The sequence below is a fragment of the Musca domestica genome, unplaced genomic scaffold (genome assembly GCF_030504385.1).
Source record: "Musca domestica strain aabys unplaced genomic scaffold, Musca_domestica.polishedcontigs.V.1.1 26, whole genome shotgun sequence".
Taxonomy (NCBI): Eukaryota; Metazoa; Arthropoda; class Insecta; order Diptera; family Muscidae; genus Musca; species Musca domestica.
This window is the reverse complement of record NW_026712283.1, coordinates 3,945,637-3,970,662: the sequence shown is the minus strand read 5'-3', so window position 1 is coordinate 3,970,662 and position 25,026 is coordinate 3,945,637. Positions and strand designations below refer to the sequence as shown.

Genomic DNA, 25,026 nt, shown 5'->3' with positions numbered 1-25,026 from the left:
CCTCAAAAAATACTTAAAAAATTAATAGAAAAGTCCATGTTTTTTGAAAAACAAATTTTTGACACCTGCTTTTAAAAAAATTACGACAAAAAAATGGACTAAGGAATTTGTGTTTTTTTATATCCACGATCTACTTTCAGGAGGTCCGGAAAAACCCTCAATCAAAGAAATTTAAGAATTTTTAAAAATTTCATTTTTGTCCCTTTTGCACTTTTTTATATTTTGGATAATATATAAGGCTAACCTATATAATTAATTTTTAATTTTTTGTGAAAAAAGGCGCCTGTATTTTAGAAAAATAATACCATTATATTCAATTAATGTATTTCAAATATTTAAAAACCTCCAAAACGTATTTTTTTTTTTAAATACACATATCTTAAATCTGATACACATCCTTCAATTTTGTAAATAAAATCTCCCAAAAATATTCTTTCCCACAACTGTCGGCTTGCCAAGATTCGATTGCAATTTTCATACATACATCCATATACATGGTAGTTCCGTTTTTTAATTTTCTCCTTACCATCATTATTATTATTATAATTATTTTCCTCTTATTAATTACTAACAATAATAACAATAAAATGTATCTCTTCTTCTCTCATATGTGGGGGGACGTTTTTATTGTTGGTTATTTTGTTTTCTTGTTTTTTTCTCCTTCTTATTTGGTTTCTTTAAATAGATAAAACTAATAATTAGGTATTACAGTTATAATATAGTAATAATAAATTTTCTGTTATTGTTTATTCTAAATTAGGTGACTTATTTATAATTATTTATATTTATAATTATTTATTTACAAATGATACTGGAACAATACAATCTGATTTAAGTTGTTCTTTTTCTAAAATGCAGAATTTATTGGCATTCCAAAAAATGCTTTGTGATGCCTCTCTACGCTGCTCTTCTCTCGTTTGTTGTCCGATGAAATCTGATATTTAATTGGTTGTAGAATTTCAGTTTGTCTATTTTTGTAAATCTTATTATACGTTTTTTTCTATATATATTTACTTATTATAAGTGCTGATGTTGTTGCTGTTGTTTTTGCTGCTGCTGATGTTGTTGTATACTATCCTGAGCATCCACTGCCGACCGAGACCGAGTCGAGTCAATGCTACAGCTGATGCCGATAATGTTTACCAAGTTGCACTACGATGTGCCAACTAGCCAGGATAAAGTATACAACAACACCAGCAGCTCATAAGCTACTCCCGCTGGCTGTTCCGCCCTTTTGCATGGCAGCAGGATTTTCATCTGAAAAAAAAAAAAAAATAGGAGAAGAGAACGAAAACAAGAGGAATTCAATAAAAGTTCAATCATTAGGAGCATAAAAAGTGAGCAATCAGTAGCACAGAAAGTAATATTTTTTTACAATGAAATCATAAAATTGTTCGGAAAAATAACAAGTAATTCTATGCAGTGTTATTTATTTGCTTTAATAACATAAAAATAATAACATCGAGGTGCAAAACACAAACTTGTATAGATTTTGTCATGAATGAAAATCAAAAGTTTTAAGAAATATATATGCCAACTTGGAGAAGTAGGATAATCATTAAAATGTCATAAATCTGAAAAAATCTAACAAAATTTCTTAAAAAAAAAAAATAATGAATGTTTGTCAATATCTCAAAAAAAAAAATAAAAAATAAAATAAATAAATAAATAAAATAAAAAAAATTAAAAAAATGGACTTCTTGTCCCGATAAACCTTTTCTAATATTCTCTAATATTTCTATGTTAAAAAAAGAATCGAGGAGAGGCCAAATTCGATCGAATTTTTAAAAATCCATTCAATTTCCGCTTTTATTAACCATTCTATGCACAATAAACTTGAAATCAGATGAAGATATATATGAAGACATATCCAAATCTGATCCCATTTCGATAAAATTTAGCAAAGCTAGACTTAAGCTGTATTTGATATCATTCCCCGAATATCATTGTTATAAAATGTGTAATATGGCTGTAGGGGACAAAAATAATGAATCAGATGAAGAATTTATACAGGAGCTATGATTTGACATATCAGATTCTTCGCTAAATTTGATGGTATGTATCAAATTTGTTTTCGTAGTTGGGCGAATATTACACACTTTGTGCATAATTAAGGGCAAATCGAACGAAGGTATAGATAGATACAAAGGGTGAGATAAAAAAAAACTGCAACAAAGTCAAACGCCATCATTATACCCTACAACACTATGTGTTGGGGATTTTATAAGTTTGACTGGGCCAAAAATAATATAACACCTCGAAATATTGGTTTCCCACATAGGAAAGTATATATGGATCTTCCTATCTCGCCGAGCTGAGTCGATTTAGCTATGTAATTTGTAATCACTCTACAGGTCGCAATTATGGCCCGATTTTTACGAAATTTGGAATGGAGGTGGGGTTATGAACACAATAGAACCCTATTGCTTTTGGAGATGATCGAATAATATTTAGGGGTTGAAATAAACCAAAAACTGAAAAAAATCCTGATTTTGCAGTTGCTCTACAGGACCAATCGCAGCGGAAGTTAGCATGTAGCTAGAGTTTAGGGGTGGCTAGAAGTCTTCAAATTTTGATGGTAAACGGGTAATATTAAGCGGGTGAAATAGAACATAACTTTTGTGTAAAATTAAAGTCAAATTTTCCATTAAACCGCGAATATTTTTAACGACGGCGAAATCACAAATAGACGAACAGGTCAATTCTGACCGTTACGTAGATGCCGATAGTAAATATATCGGATATATATAGCGAAATATACGAAATGTGTAGATACAAAGGAAGGGGATGTTAGTAAGAATGCTTATATCTCAAGAATGTGTGGACCGATTTTGACAAATTTTGTCAATTCAGAATGCCCTCTTGACATAAAAGTATATAATCCAAAAAAATCGCAGAAAAATATGCCAATAATGATGTTAATTCAGATTTTGTAGTATTTTGTGACATTTTTTATATTTTCACATTTTTTATCTCATTTTTTTCACCTTACAACACAGGTTGGGGATTTCATATAAGTATTGCAGCTATCGTCCGATCCTCACGAAAATTTTCACAAGGTAGGGTTACGTAGATGCCGTCAGTGAATATATCGGATTTATATAGCGAAATATATACAATGTTTATATACAAAGGAAGAGGATGTTAGCTAGAATGCCTATAGCTCATGAATGGCTGGACCGATTTTGACAAATTTTGTCAATTTAAAATGCCCTTTAGGCATAAAAGAATAAAATCTAAAAAAAATCGCATAAAAAGGTGTCAATTATGATGTTAATATAGATTTTGTAGTATTTTGTGACATTATTTTATTTTTTCATAATTTTTATCGCATGCGATTTTTTCATTTTGACTTATAATATTGAAGAGTACATTTTGTAATAGTTTTTCACCTTACAACACAGGTTGGGGTTATTCTATACAGATTGCAATTATCGTCCGATCCTCACGAAAATTTTCACAAGGGTAGGGTTGGGCTCAGAGGGGCTAGGCCTATTGTTTTCAAAGATGTCCGCAATATATTAGGGTTTGAAATGGACCAACAACTAAAAATTTTCCTGATTTTGCAGCCGTTATAAAGATCACAAATAGAAACCAAAGGACACGAAATCTCGCATAAAGTTAGAGTTTAGGACAGCGGGTACAATGGACCACTAATTTTTTGTGAAAAAAAAAAATACCAGCATTACTTACAGGCGATATCCGAAATATACAAAAGGCGAACTTCTGGTTTTTTTATGCTGATTTCGTTGACGAATATCGCCCAATATCGCAGAAAAGCAAATCATATAGATGAGTTTAAATTTAGAGATACCGAGGGGCTCCTTGCTTTTGGAGATGATCGAAAAATATTAGGGGTTCAAATGAACTATAAACAGAAAAAATTTCCTGATCACACAATTGAAGCCATTCGACACACCTGAGAAGAGCGTTAAGGACAGGGAAGAATTCTAGCATGACCTAGGATGACCATTGGATTATATTTAGCTATAAAATGGACTATAACAACTAACAGCCCAACGTAGTGCAGAAATGACAAATGTCAAAATCCTAATTTCAAAAGCGAAATCTTCCAATATGGTTTTGGACATAAGGGGGCTTCTAACAGGGAAATTTAGAACAAAAAATCGAGCTCCGATGTATTAACAGGATTTGTTTGAAAACATTTTTAAGAAATCTCTGATAGTTTTTGAGAAGGCCCTTCAAAAAATTAAATCTTATGAATATATATTGTATTTTATTGCGGTTATTTAGAAACGGTTCTGTGATTTAGCTTAAGTTTAACTGTGATTCTTATTTTATTGATTATTTTTACTTTATATTAATTAAATGTTGTGGAGTCCCGTTTTATTAATATTAATAAGAAATAAATAATGCATAATTATTGATAATTCAATAAAAAACGCTCTTGAAAAAGTTGGAAACAAGCCAACGAAACGTTGAGCAAAATATGAAATAAATTCGTTTATTTTCATTTGATTAACTTGACCATAAAAGCCCAATAAACCCATATTGAATAATCTCAACAATCTTTTAAAAAAGTCCACGTTTATGTGCCCTAAGGTCCTTGCAAAAATCTATTAAAGAAGTCCACGTTTATGTGCATTAAGGTCCTTGCAAAAATCTATTTAAAAACTATACGTTTATAGACCAGATAGTCGTCAAAAACAATTCATTTAAAAAATCCACGTCTATAGACCAGAAGGTCTTCGAAAAAATCTATTAAAAAATCCACGTTTATTGACCAGAAGGTCCTCGAAAAAAAATATTTAAAAAATCCACGTTCAAAGGTCATCCAAAAAAAAAACTGATTAAAAAATCCAATGTCCTTCAAAAAAAAATAAAAATTTTAAATCCAAGTTTATAGACAAGAAGTTCCTTCAAAAAATCTATTTAAAAAAATCACTTGGATTTTTTAAATTAATTTCGAAACTATAAACGTGTATCATTTAAACATATTTTTCAAGGATCTTGAAATGTTGTTAATTTGTAAGACATGGCTAAATTATAGACCAAACTGAAGATGCTTGACATTGAAACCGAACACAAAACCTGTTTGACCTGTTTAAACCAGTGTTACCAAAAGGATAACTGCTGCCCTCCTGCATATTCAGAAAATATAAGCGGTCATATGCTCTACTTACCATTAATAACATGAACCGTCACACTGGCACTGCTTGATGTTGTTGGCTGGCATGTATAATTTCCAGAATCCGATATCTGAGCATTTGAGATCCGTAACCTGAAAAGGAAAATAAAATGTTACAAAATTGTTCACAAGTTTTTAGAAACTCCAACATTAGTTTATAAATGAAAAGGGAACAAAATTCTTAGAATAAATGTTAGAAACAGGAAATGTCAACTGCTTTTCAAAAAATGAAGCTAAAACCCTCACAGTATATTTATGGGCGTATATTAAAAATTGGTTCCATATTTATAAATGTTAAAAAACATTTTCTTAAATTCAATGAAGAATGTCGGCAATTCCTTCAATTTTCCCTTTCTTCTTTTCTCACATAATTACCCATCTCATTTGCGTGCCTCACATTAAATTCCATTTAAATATTCCTTTCTTTCTCTCCCTCACTCTTTCTATACATATATTTTGTCCATTATTCCCCCCCCCCCCCCCCCCCCCCCCCAGCCATACTTACTTTGATTTTATTGTATCGCACAACTTCTGTTCCATGGCAACGCGTTGCCGGAAATCCAATGTTATTTCATTGTTCCCATTCGTAGACATGTGTTCGTCATCATCGACATTATTGTCATATACATCAACATCATCGAGAGCGGCAGCGGCGGCGGAGCCAGGGACAGCGGCATGATCGAATGATGCGGATTTACTTGTCAAGGCAGCAGGTGTGACAAAGTAATTCCTTTGTGGTGCCGTTTCATCTGTAGCCGCAAACGGCATAAGTAAATGTTCGCCGCGATACCAATGGATGGGACCAATATCCTTAATCGACGGTTGGCTTACGAGGCAGGTGAGCGTAATGACACTGCCAACTTTCACATATAAATCACTGGGGCCAGTTATTATGGTTTGGGCGTCCGAAGAAATTTCTGAAAAGTAGAAAAGAAGGGAGGAGAGACAAAGAGAATTAAAAAGGATATTTTTGGTGAAGTATTTAATTATGGGGAATATGAAAAAAACTTAAGATATTGTTATATCGAAACATTTTTAAAGAGCTGTAAAACATACTCAGTACATACTGATAGTACTTGAGAAAATAAGTTTGAAAAGTGCAAGGTTATAGACCTGACGGATATTCAAATACTAAATCTTGAAATGTTTTTCAATAAAAATCCACTATGGTTAAACAATTGGTTCATTGGTAAATATGCTTAGAAGTTCTCTAACTGTTGGTCTATTAGTCCTTCATATATTTCCTTAAAGTTCTAGGCATTTGGTCTGTTGGACCCTGAAACCTTAAAACGTGTACTAAAAAAAAAAATATATTCTGGTCTATTAATCCTAGAAAAAAAAGTACTTTACAAAATATACAAAAAAATCTGAATTATTCGTCTCTATGTACTTTTATTAAAAATTCTTGATGTTTGACCTCTAGTACTTGAAAAAATCGTTCAAAAATCCAAAATTTTTTCATAGGACCAATAGAACAAGGCCTTCAAAAACACATATCCCTTTTCTTGAAAAAATATTCTAAAAAATACTATTTAATTGCTTCTAAAATCTTTCAAAAATTGAAGGATATAGCTCGTTTGGTCCTTGAGAAAAATCTATTTAAAAAATCAACTTTTATAGGTCAGAAGGTCCTAAGGGCTATGGGCCAGAAACTCCTTAGAAGCTCTATTTAAAAATCCAAATTAATAGGCCAAAATGTTCTTTAAAAAAATTATTTTAAAAATCCAAAATTATAGAGGAGAAGGTCCTTGAAGAAAGTTATTTAAAAATAGAAGAATATAGGCGAAAAGGTCCTTCAAAAAATCTATTTCAAAAAATTCACGTTTATAGACAAGCAGGTCCTCGAAAAAAATCTATTTAAAAATTTTTATTTATAGTTTGAAAGTTCCTTGGAAGGTTTTTGAAGAAAACTATTAAGAAAATCAAAATTTTTTAGCACGAAAATATATTCAATAAAAAATCCACGATTATAGCTAAAAATATTCTTAAAGAATTCTCGCTTATAGCTTGGAAGGTCCTTGGAAAAAATCTATTAAAAAGTCCACATTTATGTGCCCTAAGGTCCTTGCAAAAATCTATTTAAAAAATCCACGATTATAGCTTGAATGATCCTTAAAAAAAATCTATTTAAAAAATTCAGGTTTATAGCTTGAATGATCCTTGAAAAAATTATTTAAAAAAATCCACGTTTATAGCTTAAATGATCCTTGAAAAAAAATATTTAAAAAAATCCACGTTTATAGCTTAAATGATCCTTGAAAAAATCTATTTAAAAAATCCACGTTTTTGGTTTGGATGATCCTTGAAAAATCTATTTAAAAAATCCACGTTTATAAGTCAGAAAATCCTTGAAAAAATCTATTTAAAAAATCCACGCTTATAAGTCAGAAAATCCTTGAAAAAATCTATTTAAAAAATCCACGTTTATAGCTTAAATGATCCTTGAAAAAATCTATTTAAAAAATCCACGTTTTTGGTTGGGATGATCCTTGAAAAATCTATTTAAAAAATTCACGTTTATAAGTCAGAAAATCCTTGAAAAAATCTATTTAAAAAATCCACGCTTATAAGTCAGAAAATCCTTGAAAAAATCTATTTAAAAAATCCACGTTTATAGCTTAAATGTTCCTTGAAAAAATCTATTTAAAAAATCCACGTTTTTGGTTGGGATGATCCTTGAAAAATCTATTTAAAAAATTCAGAAAATCCTTGAAAAAATCTATTTAAAAAATCCACGTTTTTGGTTGGGATGATCCTTGAAAAATCTATTTAAAAAATTCAGAAAATCCTTGAAAAAATCTATTTAAAAAATCCACGTTTTTGGTTGGGATGATCCTTGAAAAATCTATTTAAAAAATTCACGTTTATAAGTCAGAAAATCCTTGAAAAAATCTATTTAAAAAATCCACGTTTATAGACCAGAAGGTCCTCGAAAAAAATCTATTTAAAAAATCCTCGTTTATAGACCAGAAGGTCCTCGAAACAAATCTATTTATAAATTCAACATTTACAGCTTGGATGATCCTTGAAAAAATCTATTTAAAAAGCCACGTTTAAAGACCCGAAGTTCCCCGAAACAAATCTATTTAAAAAAGTCTCGTTCATAGACCAGAAGGTCTTCGAAACAAATCTATTTAAAAAATCCATGTTTATAGACCAGAAGGTCCTGGAAACAAATCTATTTAAAAATTCCACCTTTATAGCTTGGAAGATCCATGAAAAAAATCAATTTAAAAAATCCACGTTTACAGCTTGGATGATCCTTGAAAAAATCTTTTTAAAAATTCCACGTTTATAGACCAGAAGGTCCTCGAAAAGATCTATTGAAAAAATCCTCGTTTATAGACCAGAAGGTCCTCGAAAAAAATCTATTTAAAAAATCCTAGTTTATAGACCAGAAGGTCCTCGAAACAAATCTTTTTATAAATTCAACGTTTAAAGCTTGGATGATCCTTGAAAAAATCTATTTAAAAATTCCACGTTTGTAGACCAGATGGTCCTCGAAAAAATCTATTTAAAAAATCCCCGTTTATAGGCCAGAAGGTCCTCGAAACAAATCTATTTAAAAAAGTCTCGTTTATAGACCAGAAGGTCCTCGAAACAAATCTATTTAAAAAATCCATGTTTATAGACCAGAAGGTCCTGGAAACAAATCTATTTAAAAATTCCACCTTTATAGCTTGGAAGATCCATGAAAAAAATCAATTTAAAAAATCCACGTTTACAGCTTGGATGATCCTTGAAAAAATCTATTTAAAAATTCCACGTTTGTAGACCAGATGGTCCTCGAAAAAATCTATTTAAAAAATCCCCGTTTATAGGCCAGAAGGTCCTCGAAATAAATCTACTAAAAACAAGTAAGCAAAGGCTACAGTCGGGCGGGGCCGACCGTTGAATACCCTACAACACTATAATAAACGATACAGTTTATATAGGCGAGATACTCGGAAGAATTCCACAAGATATTGTGACAAATAATAAAAGAAATAATAATATCAACATTAACTAATTTGCTCATTTTCAATTTATTGGTAGATGTTGCTCGTAAATGGCCTTCCTAGATCTGGAACCAATATTTCCCAAAGACCTATAACCTCTCAGAAGTGGCAAAAGATTAACATTTATTAATGGGTTTTGACTGAAACGCATCTATATGAGATACCGACATTTGACTATATTCTTCAACGAAATCAGCGTTAACGAAATAGTCGGAAGTGCGTCTTTCCTGTATGTGAATTCTCCAAAAAGTCACTGGAATTGACATTTTCGTATTTTGTCTATAAAAGTTGGCAAACTCCTTCACACATTGAATATTTTTGGATGGCCATCCAAAACTGCTTGGCTTTTGCAATGTCCGGTAACCCCCATTTAAATGTGCGTGATGATCGGGCGATAATTACGACCTGCTGACAATTTTGTATTTTTTTTTTTGGTCCATTTCAACCCCCTAAATATATTGCGATCATCTCCAAAAAAGAGTAGGCTTCTATTCTGACCCTCATCTTATCCCCATGCAAAATTTCGTAACGATCGGGCCATAAATGCGATCTGTATATGATATCCTGATATCCTAACTACTTAGTTTTGTTAGCTGTAGAAATATGACCAAATGTTTAATTCAAAATGAAAATATGCCAAAAATATGACAAAATTGAAAAAATATGAGAAAATTTTACAAAATCAATATTTTCATCTTAGAGAGATATTTTTATGCGATTTTTTTAGACGTTTTTTCTTTCCTGCCAAGAGGCCATTCTGAATTAATGAGAACTGTCGAAATCAGTTCAGCCGTTCTCGACATATAAGAGATCTTTCAAGCATATCTTCTTTCATAGACATATATATCGCACATATTTTGCTATATATCCGATTTTTTGGATGTTAACATCAATGTAAAGGTCAGAAGTAACCTTGTGATGGCTTTTTGATTTCGCCGGGATTTAAAATATTCGCGGTTTAATGAAAAATTTTGAATTTTTTCAACACAAAAGATATGGTCTATTTTACCCGCTAAATATTATCCGATGACCACCCAAATTGGTAGGCTTCTTCCCCGCCCTAAACTCTAGCTACATGCGAAATTCCGCGTCGATTGGTCTATAATTGCGACCTGTATAGCTACTGCAAAATCCGACATTTTTTCAGTATTTGGTCCATTTCAACCCCTAAACATTTGGCGATCATCTCTAAAAGCAATAGGGTTCTATTCTGGTCCAAGCCCCACCTACATTCTAAATTTCGTGAAGATCGGGCCATAATTGCGACCTGTAGAGTGATTACAAATTAACATGGACAGACGGACAGACGGACAGACGGACATACATAGCTTGATCGACTCAGCTCGGCGAGCTAGGAAGATCCATATATACTTTCCTATGTGGGAAACCAATATTTCGAGGTGTTACATAATTTTTGGCCCAATCAAACTTATAATACCCCCAACACATAGTGTTGTAGGGTATAAAAATACGTTTAAAGACCCGAAGGTCCTCGAAACAAATCTATTTTAAAAAAAATCCACGTTTATGGACCAGAAGGTCCTTTAAAGATCCATGAAAAAAAATCAATTTAAAAAATCCACGTTTACAACTTGGATGATCCTTGAAAAAATCTATTTAAAAATTCCACGTTTATAGACCAGAAGGTCTTCGAAAAAATTTATTTAAAAAATCCTCATTTATAGACCATGAGGTCCTCGAAAAATTTATTTAAAAAATCCACGTTTATAGACCAGAAGGTCCTCGAAACATATTTATTTATAAATTCCACGTTTACACCTTGGATGATCCTTGAAAAAATCTATTTAAAAATTCCAAGTTTATAGACCAGAAGTCCTCGAAAAAAATCTATTTAAAAAATCCTCGTTTATAGACCAGAAGGTCCCCGAAACAAATCTATTTATAAATTCAACATTTACAGCTTGGATGATCCTCGAAACAAATCTATTTAAAAAATCCACGTTTATAGACCAGAAGGTCCTCGAAACAAATCTATTTAAAAAGCCACGTTTAAATACCAGAAGGTCCCCGAAACAAATCTATTTAAAAAAGTCTCGTTTATAGACCAGAAGGTCCTCGAAACAAATCTATTTAAAAAATCCATGTTTATAGACCAGAAGGTCCTGGAAACAAATCTATTTAAAAATTCCACCTTTATAGCTTGGAAGATCCATGAAAAAAATCAATTTAAAAAATCCACGTTTACAGCTTGGATGATCCTTGAAAAAATCTATTTAAAAATTCCACGTTTGTAGACCAGATGGTCCTCGAAAAAATCTATTTAAAAAATCCCCGTTTATAGGCCAGAAGGTCCTCGAAACAAATCTATTTAAAAAGCCACGTTTAAAGACCGGAAGGTCCCCGAAACAAATCTATTTAAAAAAGTCTCGTTTATAGACCAGAAGGTCGTCGAAACAAATCTATTTAAAAAATCCTAGTTTATAGACCAGAAGGTCCTCGAAACAAATCTTTTTATAAATTCAACGTTTTTATAAATTCAACGTTGATCCTCGAAACAAATCTATTAAAAAAAAAAACACGTTTAAAGACCCGAAGGTCCTCGAAACAAATCTATTTAAAAAACCCACGTTTATGGACCAGAAGGTCCTTGAAACAAATCTATTTAAAAAAAACCACGTTTATGGACCAGAAGTTCCTCGAAACAAATCTATTTAAAAAAACCCACGTTTATGGACCAGAAGGTCCTCGAAACAAATCTATTTAAAAAAACCCACGTTTATGGACCAGAAGGTCCTTTAAAGATCCATGAAAAAAATCAATTTAAAAAATCCACGTTTACAGCTAGGATGATCCTTGAAAAAATGTATTTAAAAATTCCACGTTTATAGACCAGAAGGTGCTCGAAAAAAAATCTAATTAAAAAATCCTAGCTTATAGACCAGAAGGTCGTCGAAAAAATTTACTTAAAAAATCCTCGTTTATAGACCAGAAGGTGCTCGAAAAAAAATCTAATTAAAAAATCCTAATTTATAGACCAGAAGGTCCTCGAAACAAATCTATTTATAAATTCAACGTTTACAGCTTGAATGATCCTCGAAACAAATCTATTTAAAAAAACACGTTTAAAGACCCGAAGGTCCTCGAAACAAATCTATTTAAACAACCCACGTTTATGGACCAGAAGGTCCTCGAAACAAATCTATTTAAAAAATCCACGTTTATAGACTAGAAGGTTCTCAAAACAAATCTATTTAAAAAATCCACGTTTATAGACCAGAAGGTCCTTTAAAGATCCATGAAAAAAATCAATTTAAAAAGTCCACGTTTACATCTTGAATTATCATTAAAAAAATCTATTTAAAAAATCCACGTTTATAGCTTGGATGATCCTTGAAAAAATCTATTTAAAAAATCCACGTTTATAGCTTGGATGATCCTTGAAAAAATCTATTTAGAAAATCCACGTTTATAGGCCAGAAGGACCTTGAAAAAAAAATCATTAAAAAAATCCACAAAGGTCCTTCATATTTAAAAAAATCCATGTCTAGTGGTCTTGTGTTTCTCATTTCGAAGGAAACTTTTTTCTTTCCGAATATATTGTGTTCCCCTTTCCAAATCCGAAATATAATTTTCAACACCCTCCTGATGCTTGGTTGCCCGACGTTGTGTCCGATCACCACTTTATGACTTTTTTTATTTTATTATTATTTTTTGTGATTGATACGATTTCAATTTATTCGTGGACCAATTTTACTGCCAGCAATGCTGCATCCTTTTGAAATAGGTTATTGATGTAGATTTTATTGTAGGAACTCAAAAATAAATAAAAATATATAATAAATATTTTGCTGGCGATACCTCCCCGTCCTCAGTTCTGATGAATTTCATATGCAAATTGTGTGAAAGTCTCAAATTTACTTACCAATAATATTCAGCTGAAATGCCATCGACATTTTCGGTTCGGTATTCACTTGGCATTCGTAAATTCCACTGTCACGTACTTGGGGGGATTTTACATGGAGCGTCCATTCACGTGAATCCTTGGATTCTGTCACCTAGGGTAAAAAAACAACAGAAAACAATCAACGTTAGTTGGCAGCATTCACACACAGACTCAGTCATTTAAAATTTAAATCATCCTGTGTAGATATGTGTATATATAAATATATTTACACTTTTTTACAATCATAAAAATAATCATAAAATGTTATGGTTTTAAAAAAGCAAAAATAAGACAACAACTGACGTCTGCGAATCAAAATCAGAATTAAAGTAGGCCCCTTTGTGAGGGTATGATTATTTTTATTTTGCCATAAAATTTCATTCGCTTTTTGACTTTGTTGTTAATTTGCGCGTAGAGCCGCCGACTGAACAGCCACACACAGGCACTTGTACTTGCTGCTCCATGACCATATAGCCATTGGGTCCTCGAATAATTGTCGTCGTCATCATCAGTGGCAATGTCATTGACGATTGTAGCTGCATTTGTGACACACAATAATTGCCAATAACGTTGGAATTATCAAAGTTATTCCTCGACTGCGTTGTAAGCGTTTTGCTTGGTTACGCATCTGCTTTTAATGGTAAACAATTCTGGGAATAAATATTGAAAGTTTAAAGTGGCTCTCAAATTGTAACGGGATGCAGGTGTTGCATAACCAATGACATATAAATTACCCTCATTAATGAGAGAATAATAAAAAACAACGGCATTCGCCAATCGGAGTGCAAATATAAACATCGCGAGACGGCAAAAAACATTTGATCTGTCAGCCTTTTGAGATAAATATGACATTTTAAAGTAATTGGAATACTAAAGCAATTGGAATATGTTTAAAAAATCCACGTTCGTAGGTCTGAAAGTTCTTGAAAAAATATATTTACAAAATCCACGTTTATGGGCCAGAGATCCTTGAAAATAATATATAAAAAATCCACATATATATAGGTCAGAAGGTCCTTGAAAAAATATGTTTAAAAAATCCAAGGTGATAGGTCAGAAGGTCCTTGAAAAAATATGTTTAAAAAATCCAAGGTGATAGGTCAGAAGGTCCTTGAAAAAAATATGTTTAAAAAATCCATGTTCATGAAAGTCCTTGAAAAAATATTTTTAAAAATCCACGTTCATAGGTCTGAAAGTCCTTGAAAAAATATATTAAAAAAAATCCACTTTCATAGGTCAGAAGGTCCTTGAAAAAATATGTTTAAAAAATAAGCGCTCATTGGTCACAAGGTCCTTAAAAAATATGTTCAAAAAAACCAAGTTCATATGTCAGAAGGTCGTTAAAAAAATATGTTTAAAAACTTCACGTTCATAGGCCCTTGAAAAAATATGTTTAAAAAATGCACGTTTATAGGCCAGAGGTCCTTGAAAAAATATGTTTGAGAAATCCACGTTAATATGCAAGAATTTCGTTGGAAAAATATGTTTAAAAGATCTTAGTCAATAGGTCAGAAGCTCCTTGAAAAATTATTTTTAAAAAATCCACGTTCATTGGTTTGAAAGTCCTTGAAAAATATATTTTTAGGTCAGAAGGTTCTTGAAAAATATATTTTTAAAAAATCCACACTCATAGGTCAGAAGGTCCTTGAAAAATATATTTGTGAAAAATCCACATTCATAGGTCAGAAGGTCCTTGAAAAATATTTTTTTGAAAAATCCACACTCATAGGTCAGAAGGTCCTTGAAAAATATATTTTTGAAAAATCCACGTTCATAGGTCAGAAGCTCTTGAAAAAATATGTTTAAAAAATCCACTTTCATTTGTCAGAAGGTCCTTGAAAAATATTTTTTTTTGAAAAATCCACGTTCATAGGTCTGAAGGTCCTTGAAAAAATATGTTTAAAAAATCCACATTTATAGGACAGAAGGTCCTTGAAAAAATATGTTTAAAAAATCCAGGTTTATAGGTCAGAAGGTCCTTGAAAAAATATTTTTTTGAAACATCCACGTTCATAGGTCAGAAGGTCCTTGAAAAAATATGTTTGGAAAATCCACGTTTATATGTCAGAAGATCCTTAAAAAAATATGTTTAAAAAATCCACGTTTATAGGTCAGAAGGTCCTTTAAAAAAATATGTTCAAAAAATCCACTTTCATAGGTAAGAAGGTCCTTGAAAAAATATGTTTAAGAAATCCACGTTGATAGGTCAGAAGGTCATTGGAAAAATATGTTTAAAAAATTCACTTTCATTGGTCAGAATGTCCTTAAAAAATTTATTTAAAAATCTACTTTCATAGGTCAGAAGGTCCTTGAAAAAAATATTAAAAAATCCAAGTTCATAGGCCATTGAAAAAATATGTTTAAAAAATCCACGTTCATAGATCTGAAAGCCCTTGAGAAAATATGTCTAAAAAATCAACTTTAATGGGTCATAAGGTCCTTGAAAAAATATGTTTACAAAATCCACGATCATAGGTCTGAAAGTCCTTGAAGGAATATTTAAAAAAACACGTCCATAGGTTTGAAAGTCCTTGAAGAAATATTTTTAAAAAATTCACGTTCATAGGTTAGAAGGTCCTTAAAAAATATGATTAAAATATCCTCTTCATATGGCAGAAGGTACTTGCAAAAAAATATATGTTTAAAAAATCCACGTTCATAAGTCTGAAGGCCCTTCAAAAAAAAAAAAAAAGGTTTAAAAAATCCACGTTTGTAGATTAGAAGCTCTTTAAAAATATTTAAAAATCCATATTTATAGGCCAAAAGTTCCTTTAAAAAAATCTTCTTATGTCAGAAGGTCCTTGAAAAATATCTTTCAGGCAAGAAGGTTTTTGGAATAATTTTTAGAGCAGAAGACCCATAAATAAGTCTTCGTATCGGATTGAATAATGGAATTTTCCAGTAATCTTGGTATATAAGAATTCTGAACAATTATGTTATATGTGTTAAGGCAAAAAAGTGCGTATCAAGGCAACAATTATCAATTATATAATTATTTTTTTTTAAATACTTACCAGAAACCGGTTATCCGAAGTATACGTAGTTTTTCCCACAGTTAGTATGTGTAAATCACGTTTTCGTATCCAAGAAACCTGAAATAAATAAATTTAATAAGAAATCAGTCGAAATCATTTGTAAAATATGTAAATATTAATACCTAAACTAAATATAGAGGGTGAGATAAAAAAAAAAAAAAACTACAACCAACTTCAGACTGCTGTCATTTTTAAGCCACTCGTCCGACAGCTGTTAAAATTATTCCAGTGACAACTCATTATATTGCTTACAAGCATATAAAACAACCTTGGTGAGAATTTTCCAGAAAAAAAAATTATTCGTTATGGAATTCAAGCGTGATGGTGTGATTTCTTTATATTTGGCTGGAAAATCACAAGTGGCTATCGTTAGAGCACTTCAGAATTTAAATGTGAATAAATCGTTTGTGTGTCGTACCATCGGTCGTTACCGTGATACTGGTAGCGTAGTCCGACGTCAAGGAAGTGGACGGAAGAAAACAGCAACATCAGCAAAAATGGTTCGAAAAGTAAAGAAGCGACTTGATCGAAACCCGCGTCGCAGTGGCCGAAAAATGGCTCGTGAGCTCAACATATCGCAATATTCCATCCGGCAAAAAATTGACATATGAGCTCGGGGTAAAGCCATTGGAATTCCAAAAAGTGCAAGAACTTACACCGCAATAGAAAGAAAATAGATCGTGGCAATTAAAAAAGCCTAATATTATCGCAAAAATATTCAGGAGGATGTATTAAAGCCATGGGCACGCAAACATGTTGGCCGTAGACCTTGGACATTCCAACAGGACTCAGCACCATTGCACTCAGCACGCGCCACCCACGAGTGGTTACAAAATGAGGTTCCTCGCTTCATTTCCAGCGCACAATGGCCACCAAAATCTCCGGATATCAATCCGTTGGACTATTGTTTCTGGAGTATTTTGAAACGCAAGGTTGGCTTTAAAAAAAAAAAGGGTCGATCACCTCAAACAAGCGCTTCGCCGGGAATGGGCCAAAATACCGAAGAGTAACATGCGGGCAGCATGTGACGGTTTCATTGGCCGTTTGAAGGCCATAATTCGTGTTAAAGGTAACCAATTCAAACAAATCTAAACTGATTCTAACATTTGATGCCATTTCCGACATTTTTGCTTTCATTCAAGAAAATTAAAAACTGAATGTAAACATATGGGGTTTGATTTTGTTCCAGTTTTTTTATCTCACCCTGTACCTTCTATAAAGAAAATTATTTTCAGTGAAAATATTCGACCTTTTAGGTGGGGAGGTACCAGAAAAAGTGGTCCATCTCCGATCTTGATATAAGTTTGACAATAATATTACCATGTATCAAGTTCGAATCAAATTGGATACCCCCTTTGAGAGTTATCGTGCGCACCAGTCGGACAGACGGAAAGCGGACACTCCTAGATCGACTTCACATGTCCTGAAACGTTATAGCGATGTGGCGCGTTTTGCTCGCATTAAATGATATATACTATATATACTTTGTAGCCATATGATCAAGGCCAGAAAAATGCTATTTTTGTTTCGTGATAACATTTTCGGATGACCCGACAATAAACCCCTTTACCACCAACAGCTTGTGTTGTATCGAATCCCGCAAATATTCCCAATTGGAAACAATACAAATCCCCCCACGCATCGAACAAATGCAATTCCTTCTACTTACCGATTTATCGCCAATTCTGTCGACACGACATTTAAGCACTGCCTCCATGTGACCCGTTCGCGCTGTAATATTTTGTGGCATGCCATAGTCAAAAACGGGCATTGTGTTACGCTTCGCAGAAAATGGCATCAGCTCATTGAAATCCTCCGATATACTGCCGCCGCTGTTAATACCCAGCGAACCACCAAAACTCGCACCGCCACCCGTACCACCCTGCGAGCGATTAAAAGGCAATGGCGGCGGTTGCTGATGCTGATGGTGGGTCTGCTGTGTTTGGGTGTCATCATCGTCCATGGGCACAATTAAACGTCCGCCCACCATCGATGTGGCTTGGAAGGCGTTCTTGTGGACGCCATCGAATGTGGCTGTTGCATTCACAACGAATGAGGTTCCTTGAGTCGATGTTAAATATTGTGGCAACTGATGACCCCGTTGTTGGCGCTTCTGTTTGGGAGCCATAAGAAGTATTTGATCTTCGGCCTTTGGTTGGGTGCCAGTGATGCCAATCTTGGTAGTATTGGGTGCTGCGACATTCACTTTTTCGCTGTTCGAAGGTGGGTTGTTGATGTTGTTGTTCTCCAGGATTTGTAAGGGATTTTCTAAAGTTTGTTGTTGGTGCTGCTGCTGTTGTTGTAATGTGGATAACGGCAGTTGTGGTAAATTTGTTTGGTTGCGGAGTTGTTGGTCTGCACTTGAAACAAATGAAGTGGTATTAGTCGTCGCGTTTGTTGCCACGCTTGTTGTTGTCGTCGTCGATAAGAGGGAGGAGGAGACCAGCAACATTGCCTTTGTTTGCAGGGTCATAAAGGAAATTGATTCATTTCTGGAGATTACCGCTGCTGCTGATGTTGGCAGTACTGCAAGAAGTGATAAAAAAGGGATGGTTTATTTTTAATTTTATCGAAACGTTGTAGGGAAAGTTAATTGAAGTTGAGAGTAGGAGAATTATCAGGAAGCCTAATATCTGATGATATTAGAAATTTGGTAAAAGAATAAATATTTGCAGGGAATTTTTTTAAAAGATATTTTAAGGATTTCGGAATGAAGGGATTAATAGGGATTAAAAAAATATGACCACATCAAATTTGTAGCATATGAAAAGAGTTCTCTGAGTCTCTTAAATATAATTATAATTAAAAACAACATACCTATTAAAATGTTATGTAATAGAAGTCCTGTATATCCTTTTACAATGGACTTAAAAATGGGAGAAAATGTATAGGTATTTTACGGAGAGAAGACCTTTTACAGGTATTTTATGGTGAGAAGATAGTTAACATATCTTCCACGGAGATAAATCTTTTCTTTTGAGAGGACATGGAGGGGAGGTTTCTAAAATATCCTCTATGGAGAGTAGAACCATAACAGGTTTTAACTTCGTAGATTCCATGTAGAGAAGAGCACAATAGGTCTTTATAGAGACAACGCTTTCTATAAGACTTTTGGGGAAGGAGACCATTTGCAGGTCTCCTATTGTGATAAGACACTTTCAAGTTTCTATATGTATAAAGAATACAATTTGCAACTTTTCTGCAAGTCCTGAATGAAGAGTAAGTGCATTCAATTGAGAGAACACACATAACAGGTATTTTATTGGTAAAACCCCCTTTAACCGATCGGCAATGGAGAGAATACCTTTAGGGGATCGATCTTTAGCAGCTTCGTAATGAGTACGAGATCTATAATTGGTATTCTATAAAGATAAGACACATAACAGGTCTTCTATGGAGAGAAAACCTTTAATCGATCATCACTACAAAAAAGATCTTTAGTAGCTTTTTAAAGGATACGAGAACTGATAATGGTATTGGGAGAGATGACCTTTAGCAGATTTTCTTTGGGGGAAGATAATTAACAGGGGGTTCTATGAAGAGAAAATCTTTATCCGATGGACCAAAAGAAGACATCTTTTAGAAGGATTTCTACGGAGAGAACACCTTTAATATGGATTATTTGAAGAGATTGCTTGAAAATTTTGTCCATGAGGTGAGTGAATTTCAAAACGTCTTCTGTGGCGAAAAACCTTCTAAAATGTCTTTTATTGAGAGCAGGTCTATATTTCTCTCTCTCTCTCTCTCTCTCTCTCTCTCTCTCTCTCTCTTTAGATGTCCTATTAAAGCACATTCCTTTGAGGAAAACCTTCTTCGAAAAAAAAAACTTTCCAAGGAATATTCTATCCTTCTCCATAGGCCTTCTTTACAGAGATAACCTCGAAAATATTGTGCATAAAGAGGACTTCTAAATTGAATAGCCGATAAAGGTATTGTCCATGTGAAGAGGCTCTTCAAAGCTTTGTCTCAAGGAGCATTGTCAAATGTGTGTGAGACTTTAAACAAGACTTCTTTGATGAGTTTGCCTTGAAAATATTGTCTGTGGGGTGGGATGCTTTTAACACGTTTTCTAGGAAAACAAGACAAATCGAAAATCGTGCATAAGGAAGACTTCTAAATTGAATAACCGATGAAGGAATTGTTTATATGGAGTAACTCTTCAAAGCCTTCTTCTAGGAGCATTGTTAAATGTGTTCTATTAATGAAAGACTTCCCTACATAGAAGATTTTTCACAGATCATCTTATTATAAAACCCCTTTTCTATAGTATACCTGAAAAGGCCTTCTCTATATAGAAAAATTTAAAAAATTTAATACCCGTCGTTGAAGTCATTTCCCATAGAAAATTTCTATAGAGGCCTCTTAAAATATATCCTTCTATAAAGTTTCTGTTTATAGAAAACCTAGGAAGAACATTCCTTTTTTTATTTTTATACCCTAAGCCATATGGCTAGAAAGGGTATATATAATTTGATATGACGGCCAAAACGTGCCTTATTGGAATCATGGGTTTAGACCCTAGGTCCCTTCGGGTATTTGGAGTCGATCTAGCGATGTCCGTCTATCTCTCTGTCTGCCTGGCTCGTGCGCACGATAATACTCGAAGGGAGTATGCGATTTGGTTAGATCGAGTTCGGAGATGGGCAATATCAGTACACTCCTTCTGGTACCTACCCCACAAAAAATCGAAATTTTCAAAAAAATATATTTAATGCACATAGAGAGAAAGGATAATCCGAATTTGCTCTAACTTTGCATATCCTAATTTCTGCATCAGTGCTAGGTCAGGTGTGAAAATGGCCAATATCGGTCCACTACATCAAGTACCTCCTCCACAAATGGTCAATATTTTCAATAATTACAACTCTCATAAAATGTGATGTAAGAGTCCGATTGTCTTCAAATTTCACAAGTACCAATTTATATGTTAACTCAAGGTCTGGTGTTAAGATGGACAATATCGGTCCACTCCTTCTGGTACCTCCCCACAAAAGATCGAAATTTTCAAAAAATATATATATTTTTTGCACAGAAAGAGTAACGATAATCCGATTTTGCTCCAACTTTGCAAATCCTAACATTTGCGTCAGTTCTAGGTCCCGTGCCAAAATGGATAGTATTGGTCCGCTCCATCAAATCCCTTTACCACAAAGGGTCAACATTTTAAATAATTATAACTCTTAAAATATATGGTGTAAGAGTCCGATTGTCTTCAAATTTCACACACCTTACTATTTGTATGAACCCAAGATCTGGCAGTAAGACGGTCCACTCCTTCTTGGACCTCCCCCAAAAACGCTCAAAATTTTGAATATCCGTGAAGTTCATTAAAAGCGAAATCAACATCCGATTCCATTCCAGATATGGTACATCTCAATATTTCCATCAACACAAGATCTGTTATAAAGCCACCATTTCATTTGCTAACTGCCCCACATAGGGTTCAAAATTTTGAAAAACATAACGCTCTCTTCAAATTGCACAAATAGAAAAATTTTTGCTAATACAAGATCTTTTTGTGAAGATGCTATATATCTGCGAATCCCTTCTGGTACCTCACCAACAAAGTGGCAAAATTTTCAATACTTTTATCTGTCATAACTTGAGAAAATAGTCAGTGATTCTTTGCTATATCTAAATATTTTCCTCAACCAGACACCAGAGTTAAATATGGAACTTATGATTTCGCACAAAATTGGTTATAACTATTCGCTTTTCTTGTAATTATGCCCATTCCAATATTGTTTATCTTAGATGAAGTATGAAAATGGAATACTTCTGTCGACTATGTCTGCAACCTTGCGCACATTTTATCATATATCTCATATAAGGTGAAGGAATTAGTCGGTATAGTCCAAACTTTGGCATGTTGCAATATTTATATCATATTTATTTAGATCCGGTATGAAATGAATAATATTGGCCCGATCCTTCGGAACCTACGTCATAGAGGGTCAACAATGTGAATAATCATAACAGAAGACTAAATTTATTTTAATACTCGAACATAGGCTGGTGGTATACATCCGTCGGCAAGATCGGCTAATAATTTTTAACTTGTTTATTGAAGATTTTGACCTAAAAATACTTAGCTCCAGTGGGGTAATTTTCCGAATACTATTTAGACAACACGTCTTTTATGTGTTTTCATATTGTGACTCATTGTAGCCAACTTGTGGGCATCAATTAGGAGAACAATAAACCCTCCATATATAGACAAATAGATACACACTTGGAAGCAAAGGACCTATTGCTGTATAGAGTCTATGACTCCAAAATATATGAATGATGTCCATTCAAAACACTCGAGGTATCGCCGTTTTTCTTTTGTCTAAGTTCTAAATTCCCTAGCAATACATTTTCCCTGCTTTAGAGATTTTCAATTAAATTTCTATTTTTCAGAATTTTTTATTTCGTTCTTTTCAATAGCTGTCAGTAGAGAAACGGAAATTGAGGTGTTAATAGAAATGACAAAGTGAAGAGACACAAAAAACTTCGTCCTCGTTAATTAACATTCATTGGAGTGCACATCTACAATCAGTTAACAACAATGAGCTTATTGGAATTCTTTTACGCCCGGACAATTTGTATGACAAATTCGCAACGGTCCAAAGAAGACAAGTGAAATGTGAACAAAAAACAAAAAAGCGAAATACCTATACAATGCAATGCAATGGAACATGCCATTATAGATTGTAAAAGTATTCCTAAGAAATTTAGGTTTTTTAAATTTCTTTGAGGGCTTTGTTTTTTGTTCATCGTTGGGGAGGTTGCAATTCGGATTCATTTGATTCAAGCATTTTCTTTTTTGCTGTAGTCAAATTATAAGAAAAAGAAAATACATATTGGTAGTTCCAAATTGCCCTAAGTATTCTTAAAATCTTTTTTTATTTCTTTCTACAGAATTCACAAACTTAGAGTGATAAATAGGAATTATTGGGAATGTGACCAAAAGAAAAAAAATATATATTACAGATAAATTCAGGGTTTCCCTAATTTAAGACTGCTGTTTTAGGATTATTTTATAGCAATTATACAAAAATATATCTCGGGATACTGTTTAGTGCTGGAGAATTAGCTTTTATGTTTTTGAATATGGAGACCATATTGAAAATAGGGCTAATGAAAAGAGTTTTTGGATAAACCCAAAATGTCTGGTTATAGGGGATTCGGTAGAAAATATTTGCTGAAGGTTTCAAATCATAGAAAATTAAAAGATGCATTTATCCCATTTTTACACCGTCTACCAGATGACTACAAAGGGGATATAAAATTGATACACCCAAAACGTGCCTCATCGAAATAACGGTTTTGGACCCTAGGACTCTTTGGACCAAATCCGTCTTAAGACATTTGGAGTCGATCTAGGGATGTCCGTCCGTCTGTCTCTTTGTGTGGCTGATGCGCTCGATAACACTCGAAGGGAATGTTTGATGTGGTCCAAAACCTGGTACATCGTAGTATTATTGCCAAACTTAGATCGAGTGCGGTCTACTGGTACCTCCACCACAAAAGTTCAACATTTTCAAAGAAAATAATTTACCTTAGAGAACAAGAAAGGACTGCTAGATTTTGTGCCATTTATGCGAATTCCAACATTTTTGCGAGTGCTAGATTATGTGGGAAAACGGACAATATCGACTCACACCATCAAATGCCTATCCCAACATTAGTCAATATTTAGAATATTTTTTACTCTTATAAAATGTGATGTAAGAGTCCGATTGTCAACAAAATACACAACATTTTTGTTATTCAAGGGTCTAGTGTGAAGATGGAAGATATCGGTCCACTCCTTTTGGTTCCCTTCCCCCCCACAAAGAGTCAACATTTTGAATATTCATGAAGCTCATAAAACGTGAAATTAACATCCGATTCCATTAATATTTGGGACATTTCAATATTTCTATCAACAATATCTTTTATAAAGATGGTAGAGATCGGACCATACCTTCTGGTACCTCCCCACAAAGGGTAAAATTGTTGAATAACCAAAACGATTATAAAATCCGAAATAACCATCCCGTTCTGTTCAAATTTCCAAATCACAATATTTTCATTAACCTAAGGTCTAAGGATATATCGGTTCACTTTTTTTCGTACCTCCCCCAAAGAGGGTCAACATTTGAAATATCCATGAAGCTCTTAAAACGCGAAATAAACATACGATTCCATTAATATTAGGTACATCTTAATATTTCTATCAACACAATATTTGTTGTAAAGATGGTAGAGATCGGATCATTCCTTCTGGTACCTCCACCACAAGGGATTAAAATTTTGAAAAGCAAAACGCTCAAAGAAAGAGAAATAAGCATCCGGTTATCTTCAGATTACACACATTACAATATTTTTTATTAACCGAAGGTGTGGTGTGAAGATGGGATATATCGGTCCACTTCTTCTGGGTACAACATGAGGTTCAAGAATTTGAAAACAAAACGCTCAAGAAATCTACTTAAACATCCAAATTTCTTCAAATTTTACACGAATAGGGTGAGATAAAAAAAGTCAAACGCCATAATTTTTATTTTTTTTTTTATACCCTACAACACTATGTGTTGGGGGTATTATAAGTTTGATTGGCCCAAAAATTATGTAACACCTCGAAATATTGGTTTCCCACATAGGAAAGTATATATGGATTCTCCTAGCTCGCCGAGCTGAGTCGATCTAGCTATGTATGTCCGTCCGTCCGTCTGTCCGTCTGTCCATGTTAATTTGTAATCACTCTACAGGTCGCAATTATGGCCCGATCTTCACGAAATTTAGAATGGAGGTGGGTCTGGGGTCAGAATAGAACCCTATTTCTTTTGGAGATGATCGCCAAATGTTTAGGGGTTGAAATGGACCAAATACTGAAAAAATTTCGGATTTTGCCGTAGCTATACAGGTCGCAATTATAGACCAATCGACGCGGAATTTCGCATGTAGCTAGAG

At 33.4% G+C, this 25,026-nt stretch overlaps 1 protein-coding gene across 1 annotated transcript in view; it reads right to left on the bottom strand.

Moving 5' to 3' along the window:
* Positions 1 to 750: 750 nt before the first annotated feature.
* Positions 751 to 25,026, bottom strand: part of LOC101888670 (uncharacterized) — a 74,754-nt gene continuing 50,478 nt past the window's right edge. Inside the window, exons 2-7 of the mRNA XM_059123964.1 lie at positions 17,756 to 18,612; positions 16,066 to 16,143; positions 13,031 to 13,163; positions 5,655 to 6,066; positions 5,145 to 5,242; positions 751 to 1,257 (exon numbers count right to left, since the gene is read on the bottom strand). Coding sequence (XP_058979947.1) covers positions 1,202 to 1,257; positions 5,145 to 5,242; positions 5,655 to 6,066; positions 13,031 to 13,163; positions 16,066 to 16,143; positions 17,756 to 18,612 — 1,634 coding nt within the window. The 3' untranslated portion in view covers positions 751 to 1,201. The remainder of the gene's footprint in view (positions 1,258 to 5,144; positions 5,243 to 5,654; positions 6,067 to 13,030; positions 13,164 to 16,065; positions 16,144 to 17,755; positions 18,613 to 25,026) is intronic.